This window comes from Malurus melanocephalus, unplaced genomic scaffold (genome assembly GCF_030028575.1).
Source record: "Malurus melanocephalus ecotype Western Australia unplaced genomic scaffold, MMel_1.1 scaffold_613, whole genome shotgun sequence".
Classification (NCBI taxonomy): domain Eukaryota; kingdom Metazoa; phylum Chordata; class Aves; order Passeriformes; family Maluridae; genus Malurus; species Malurus melanocephalus.
This window is the reverse complement of record NW_026623845.1, coordinates 369,832-377,117: the sequence shown is the minus strand read 5'-3', so window position 1 is coordinate 377,117 and position 7,286 is coordinate 369,832. Positions and strand designations below refer to the sequence as shown.

At 70.2% G+C, this 7,286-nt stretch overlaps 2 protein-coding genes across 4 annotated transcripts in view; both read left to right on the top strand.

Annotated features, from left to right (window-relative positions):
• The window catches only part of ACBD4 (acyl-CoA binding domain containing 4), a 7,756-nt gene extending 3,238 nt beyond the window's left edge, over window positions 1-4,518 (top strand). The window contains exons 5-9 of one of the 3 annotated variants that reach the window (XM_057383181.1): window positions 1,007-1,113; window positions 1,671-1,821; window positions 2,959-3,122; window positions 3,753-3,797; window positions 4,100-4,280. In XM_057383181.1, the coding sequence (XP_057239164.1) occupies window positions 1,007-1,113; window positions 1,671-1,821; window positions 2,959-3,122; window positions 3,753-3,797; window positions 4,100-4,210 (578 nt within the window). In that variant the 3' untranslated portion in view covers window positions 4,211-4,280. Of the gene's footprint in view, window positions 1-1,006; window positions 1,114-1,670; window positions 1,822-2,958; window positions 3,123-3,684; window positions 3,798-4,099 lie in introns of all 3 variants that reach the window. The other 2 variants (XM_057383183.1, XM_057383180.1) reach the window with 2 other exon arrangements.
• A 1,558-nt stretch (window positions 4,519-6,076) lies between these two features.
• On the top strand, window positions 6,077-7,280 carry HEXIM1 (HEXIM P-TEFb complex subunit 1). Its single transcript, XM_057383172.1, has one exon. It carries the CDS (start codon window positions 6,229-6,231, stop codon window positions 7,171-7,173), a length of 945 nt encoding a protein of 314 aa, XP_057239155.1. The 5' UTR covers window positions 6,077-6,228; the 3' UTR covers window positions 7,174-7,280.
• The last annotated feature ends 6 nt before the right edge of the window (window positions 7,281-7,286 follow it).

Below are 7,286 nucleotides of genomic sequence, written 5' to 3'. Positions count from 1 at the left end.
TGCCAGGCTGGTGTCCCTGGTGCCATGTCAGTGTCCCTGGTGCCAGGCTGGTGTCCCTGGTGTCAGGCTGGTGTCCCTGGTGCCATGTCAGTGTCCCTGGTGCCAGGCGGGTGTCCCTGGTGCCATGTCAGTGTCCCTGATGCCAGGCGGGTGTCCCTGGTGCCAGATCAGTGTCCCTGATGCCAGGCTGGTGTCCCTGGTGTGGCCAGCACCTGGCAGAGACCCCACAGAGCAGGCAGTGGGCTCAATCTCCATCCACCCACAGAACTGCTGGCTTCAGGCACTTCTGCTCCAGCCCTGCCTGTGCTTCAGGCTGTGCCCACCTCACGGGGCTGCTCTTGGGGGTGACCCTTGCTGGGGTAACCCTGGGCATGTGGGTTTGGCTCAGCCTCACTGGTGCCTGGGCAGAGGGGCTCACTCTGCTGAAATGCAGGGACAAGGGGAGGACTGGGTAAACATCACCCTGGCAGGTCTGTGCATCCGTGTGAGGATGTTCTCCCTCAGCTCGAGCCAAGTTTGCTGCTTCCCTGGCACTGGCATTCCCGGTGCCAAGCCCTGGCCCTCCCCGGTGACACCTCAGCCTGGGTTTTTCCATCACAGTCCCTCGTGCACTCCCCCCTGCCTCCCTGTGCCCCCTCGAGGGGCCCCTGGCCGTGCCCTGGGGTGGGCAGGGTGCTGCAGGGAGGTTCCTCCTCCCGCTGCCTTCCCCCAGCAGCAAATATGGTCAGGGAGCGAGTGCCGCTGTCCCGRCTGTGCCATCCATGGCTGGCAGTGCCCGGGCAGCTGGGCAGTGTCCCTGCCCTGCCACAGGGACCGTGGGCCAACGGGACACCGTGGGTGGGAGAARGGGGAATTCAGTCCTTGGATTCATGGCCACGACCTGGGAGCTGCCTCCCTCCCCCTCAGTGCCTCAGTTTCCCTTTCCTCCTGCCTCACCGTGGGCACGCAGATCCCTCGTTCCAGCCCTGCCCTGCCCAGGGCTCAGCCCCCTGTGCTTCCCTTCCAGGAGCTGGGCTGGCTCCTGCCCCCGAGGTGCCCGAGGGGAGCCAGGTGACGAGTGACTCCGAGGGGGAYGCGTTCTGTGACACCCTGGAGCAGATGGAGCCCGAGAAGGTACCGGGGGCAGCACTGGAGGCTCTGCCAGCCCTGCCCTGCCTTGGACATCTCTGCACAGCACTGCCAGCCTGGGAGCCTCCCAGAACCCACAGGGACACCCTCCTGCGCCTGCTGGGCTTCGTGTCACTGCTGGAGCCCGTCCCTGTCACAGGGGGATGCTGAGGAGCCCCCCATTCCTGTTCTGGGGCTCTGCTGGGGCACTGGGCAAGCCCCACATGGCTGCCACCAACCACCTTCATTGTTCTGCTGTCACTGCTTCTGCTGCCACCGGCCRTGTTTGGCACTTGAGGTGCCATGGTGAGGTCTGGTGGAGCCCGGGGGAGGAGGGAGGAACCCTCCCCCACCTCTTTTGCCATCTCAAGCCTGGACACCTCACTGGCTTCTGGAGCTCTGTCAGCTCCCAGGSCAGCTGCTGGCTGGTGGGGTTCAGCTGCACTCAGCCCCAAAAATGCCACCACAAGGCAGAGAAGGACTCCACTGCTGCCCTGGCATCACCCTCCACGTCACCAGGGAGGGGAGTGGGGGTCTCAGGGCCCTTCTCTCCCGTCTCACAGGCTGCGCAGGCGCGGGAGCTCACCCCAAACGGGCTCCAGGCCGGGCCTGAGCCCCCGGTGCCCCGCAGTGCTGGGCAGGGCGAGCAGGGCGAAGGCAGAAGAGCCGAGGGGAGCAGCAGCACCGAGCTCACAGCCCTGGGCTCCGACAGAGGTGGGTGCAGAGCTCATCCCTGCGCCCCTTCCTGCTGCTCCCACACCTCCCCCGGGCTGGGCTGGGGGCTGGCGGGGGTTGGGGCTGCCTTCATCCCCAGGGATCGGGTCTGGCTCCAGCACCCAGGGCTGGGTCATGGTAGCTGAAGGAAGTGACAAGTGTCCTGTCCCTGCATCCCTTGTCCCCAGGCAGTTCAGTGGCTGTACCCCTCAGGACACAGCCCCTCCTTTGCCCACTCCTTGCAGTGGTGCTGATTTGCCCGAATTGGGAGGATGCCCCGTGGGCCCTTCCAGGCAAGGAATGCAGGTCCCTGGGTCCCTGTGCCCAGCTCCTGGCCCTGGTCCAGCCACATCACCGGTGCCTTCGGATGTGGGYGGTGCCAGGGCTGAGCTCTGCCCAGGAGGGCAGCGGGTGACACTGGGCCCTGTGCCCTGGAGACCTTGGGGACACCCCGTTACAGCAGTGCCACTCACCCAATGCCACCCACCCCTGACGCTGGTGTCTGGGGAGCACCAGGCCTCCAGCTGTGCCATTGCAGGGAGAGGACAAGGAGCCTCCTGCCACCCTCTGTGCTGTCCCCAGACATATTGGGCTGCCCTGGAGTGGCACTGCCACCCTCACTCACGGGATTGGTGCCATTGCCTCACCTGGGCACAGCCCACCTGTGTCACCCTTTCCCCTGTCCCTGTTCCCTTCCGGGCCGCTTGACCTTGGCAGTGAACTTGTACTGAGGCCCGATGAGGCTGGGCTGGGCTGTCCCCAGGGGCTGGCACGGGGCTGGCAGCGAGTCCCTGTGTCCTGGATTAGCCAGGTGTTTGCCAGACTGGTTTGGGGCTTTCACTGGGCCCGGGGGAGGGCTGGGAGGAGCTGCCCTGGCCCTGGGTGACCTTCAGCAGGTGTCCCAAGGTGACCCACATGCACCACTGCACCCACCCCGTTGGTGGGCTGGCCACCCACTGCCAGTGGCCCATGGCCCTGGGGACATCTGGGTGCTGGTGGGGCTGTGGCGCTGGGCTGGGAGCCACTGTGGCGTGGGCACCCCGTGGAAGCCACTGCTCGCTGCTGGGTGACGGCACAGGGACCCTCGGGCGGTGCTCAGCCTGCCCTGCCAGCCGTGTGCCATCGCTGTGCCCGCAGATGTCCGGCTGGCCRGGGGCGACCCCGGCAGCACCCCCGAGCTGGCCCCGGGGCTGGCGGCCGAGCTGGAGGCGCACGTGGCCAGCACGGTGCGGGCGCTGCAGGAGGAGCTGCGGCGAGTGCGGGAGMGGCTGGGCCGGCTGGAGACGCTCAGCGCTGCCCAGGTACGGCCAGGCCAGGGCTGGGGGCMGGGCTGGGACACGGCACCGGCCKGGCRGGGACAGCGGGGCTCGGCTCGGGCCCTGGCACAGGGCTGGCCCAGCTGTGGGGACCGGGGACCCCCACGGTTGGTGACACATCCTGGCAGGGCCGAGGCTGGCACTGCCCTGATCCGGCCTGTGGTGCAGGCAGGGAGCTGCTGCCCCTCAATCCTATTCCTCATTCCCCTGCCCTCCTCATTCCCCCTGCCCCTCTCATTCCTATTACCCCCTTCATTCCCTCCATTCCCGTCATTCCTGCTGCCCCCCTCATTCCCATTCCCCCACACTGCCATTTCCCCTTCATTCCCACTGCTCCCCTTCATCCCTGCTGCCCCTTTATTCCCACTCCCCTTCATTCCCACTGCCCCCTTTATTCCCATTCCCCTTTATTCCCATTCCCATTCCCCATCATTCCCACTGCTCCCCCCATTCCCTCTGCCCTGGGGTCCTGGCCCAGCTGCACCATTGGGATCCCTCACAGGAGCCTTGCACGGACTCGCTCTGGGCCATTCCCTCCCTCTCACAGGGACACAGGGGCTGGAGAAAGGGGGGTGCCAGCCCCACCTGCACCCCAAACCCTCTCCTGTCTTGCAGGGGGATACGGCTGGGATAGACCCCGGCCCGGCACTTGCTCCACAGGTGAGTTGAGAGTGGAGGCAGCGCTGTGGGGTGGCTCTGCTGTCCCCCTGCCTCACAGGGCCTGGGGACACAGTGGGGGGAGGTCAGAGAAGGGACCCTCATTTGGGGAGCAGGTGACATCCGTGGGGACACGTCCCCAGGCCTGGTRGTGTTGATGCAGAATCTCCAGAGGAGGAGAAACATGACCAGGAGGCCTGAGCAGTGGCAGTAGCCTCTTTCAGTGGTGGCCTGGGGGGTGTTTGGTGGCAGCAGTGACACCTTTGTCCCCTTCCCCACGCTGCCTCTCTCTGTCCCCTCGCCAGGCGATGTCCCGGTGGCGCCTGACCGTGTCCCCGCGCACGCTGCTCTTCTTGGCCACCTGGCCCTTCGTCACCCAGTGGCTGCTGCGTCGCTGGCAGGGCAGGAAGAGGTGACCACCGCGTCCCCGCCGCCGCCGCCACCCCTTCTTCCCCACCCCGCTTCGCAGGCGCCGGGGAAGCGCCACGGACCCACGCGGGCATCGCCTCACAGCCACGGTGCTCTGCGGGCCCCGCACCGACACTCAGGRCCAGCACCGGGAGCGGGGGTGGCATCGCCCCGCACCGGAGCCCGGGCGGTCACCCCGCCGCCGCCACGCACAGACGGACCGGGAGCAGCCACGGGCCCGTCCCCGGCCAGCGGGGCCGCGGGGTGCTGGCACATCATCCGAACCTGCCTCAATTAAAGTTGCCTTTTCGGTCCAGCCCCGCTGCCTGTGCCCTGCGAGGGGAGGGGACTCGGGCCCGGTCACTGTCACCCCCCGTGGTCAGAGGGGCACGGTGGCGGCTGCCTGGCCTTGTSCTGTCCCCTGACCCCAACCTGTCCCCGGCCGGGTCCCATCCCCACCCGAGGGGRGYGGCGGTGTCCCCCTGTGCCACCGGGCCCGTGCCGGTGCCGCCCCCGCCCTGCTCAGGTGACGGCGGGAGGGCACCCGCAGGGACATTGGAGAGGGGAGGGAGCGCTTGGGGACCCTCGGGACCCCCGGGCCCGGGACCTGGCGGTGCCACCCGGGGSTCCCCGGTGCCGCTCCCCTCGGGCYGGGGGGGCYCTGCCGGTGTGGGGGCTGGGCAGGGCAGGTTCCCCCCGGCTGGTGACACAGCGGTGACACAGATACCCCCCGTTCCGCGGGCTGTGCCCCGCCCGGCCGTGGRGCCTCGGGTCCCACAGGGACCCCCCTGTCCTGTTCCCCGACACRGATCCCCCGTAGCGCCCCCAGGGCCGCCCCCCGCCCCCGCTCCGTCTCCGTGTGTCCCCATGGTGTGTGTGCCTCAGCGGGGACCCCTCAACCCCCCCAAGGCCGTGGGGCACCCCCGCCATGGCTCCCCCAGCCCAGCCCCGCCCCCCACCGAGGGGCCCAGGGGGACATGGCCACCGTGGGTGGGGGTGGCAGGTCCAGGAACTGGGCCAGGATCAGTACTGGGACCGGCACAAGGCCCGGGACCTCCCCATCCCCCTTTTTTCCCCCACACCGCAAACCCCCAGGCTTTGGGAGCGCAGCTCCGCACCGCCCCTGCCAAAAGGGACGCGGCGCCTTTAAGAAGGGACTTCTTTCCGGTCAGGTTTGTTTACATGTCCCTCCGCCAAGTGCAGTACCGCCGCACCCGTCGTAGGGCCCGCATCCTTCCGCCCGCCCCTTTCCGCCAACCCTGCGTATCCCCGGAGCCCCCGCCGGGCATCCCCTCCTGGCCTGGCCCGSTCCGGCCCGGCCCAACCCCCCCGGTCCCGGGGCCGCAGCGCCGCCGGTGGCGCCTCCGCCGCTCAGGGACTCTTTCGGGCCGTCCCACGGTCCCGCGGGGGGGGGGGAGGGCTTGGGGCGCGCGCGCTGCCCTCGGCCCGGGCCTGAAGGTCGCGGGGCGCGCGCGGCCGCGCGCACGGGGACTCCCCCGCCGCGTGGTACGGCCCGTTCCCGCCCTCGCCGCCTCGCGATTGGTGGCGCCGCGCGCGAGTGACGTCCGTCGCKGCCAATGGCGGCCAGCCCCTGCAACGGCCAGGGGGCGTGTCCCGGCGAGCGGCCCCGCCCCCCGCGCCCGCCGATTGGCCGCGAGGCGGCACCGCCCGCGCGTGCGGGGCCGTGGCGGCGGCGCGGGGCGCGCGGCGGGGGCGGGACCCGACGCGCGGCGGGGCGGGGCGCACAGGGCGCCTGCGCGGGGCGGGGCGGGGCGCGCGCGGCTATAAAGGGCGCGGCGGCGGCCGAGGAGCGGCAGTCGGGAGCGGGCGGCGGCGGGTGCGGGTTGGGGTGTGGGGCGGGGTCGCGGCGGGAGCGGCGGCAGCGCGTGCAGTGCGCGCGGGGGGGCGGGCCCGGCGGCGTTAACCCCCCCCCCCAGGCCATGGCCCGGGCGGCCTGAGCGGGGGCCGTCCCCATGCGGCGCCGGTAGCGCCCGTTCCCTGAGCGAGCGTAGCCGAGCGCAGCGCTATGGCCGACGSGGCACCGGCTGAACCGGGGCCGGAGCCCCAGTGCGAACCGGACCCTCGCTCCGAACCCGAGGTGCGGCCGGAGCCRCAGTCGGAGCCGGAGCCGCAGTCTGAGCCCGAGCCACAGCCCGAACCGCAGCCCGAGCGCGGAGAGGCGCCGGCGGAGGACGGCGATGCCGGGCGGCTGCCGCCCCCCGGGGCGGAGGCGGCGGCGGGCGGCGCCGAGGGGCGGCCGCCGGCGGGCGGAGCGGGGCGTCCCGGCCTGGGCCCGCGGTACCGGGCCGTGGGGCGCACCGAGGAGTGGCCGGTGAAGAAGAAGCACCGACGGCGGCCGTCGAAGAAGAAGCGGCGCTGGAAGCCGTACTCGAAGCTGAGCTGGGAGGAGAAGCAGCAGTTCGACGAGCGGCAGAGCCTCCGCGCCTCCCGGCTGCGGGCGGAGATGTTCGCCAAGGGRCAGCCGGTGGCTCCCTACAACACCACGCAGTTCCTCATGGAGGACCACGACCAGGAGGAGCCCGACCTGAAAACCGGGCTGTACCCGCGGCGAGCGGCCGCCAAGTCGGACGACACGAGTGAGGAGGATTTCCTGGACGACGCGGCGGACGAGGACGGGGGCAGCGACGGGATGGGGGGGGACGGCAGCGAGTTTCTGCAGAGGGACTTCTCGGAGACGTACGAGCGGTACCATGTGGAGAGCCTGCAGAACATGAGCAAGCAGGAGCTGGTGAAGGAGTACCTGGAGCTGGAGAAGTGCCTCTCGCGCATGGAGGAGGAGAACAACCGGCTCAGGATGGAGAGCAAAAAAGCCGGGGGGGAGGCGGCGGACTCAGCGCGGGTGCAAGCGCTGGAGCGGGAGGTGGACAGGCTGCGAGCAGAGAACCTGCGGCTGCTGCGGGAGCAGGAGCTGCCCCGGCAGGAGAAGGGCCCCTGCAAGCCGGGGGAGTGACACTGGGCACGGGGGCGCGGGGGGGTTTTTACAGTGCTGGGTGGAACATTCGGTCCTTGTACAGAGTCGCCGCGGACCCTTTTTATGGGCTAAATTGCAGCTGGGGGGGGGGG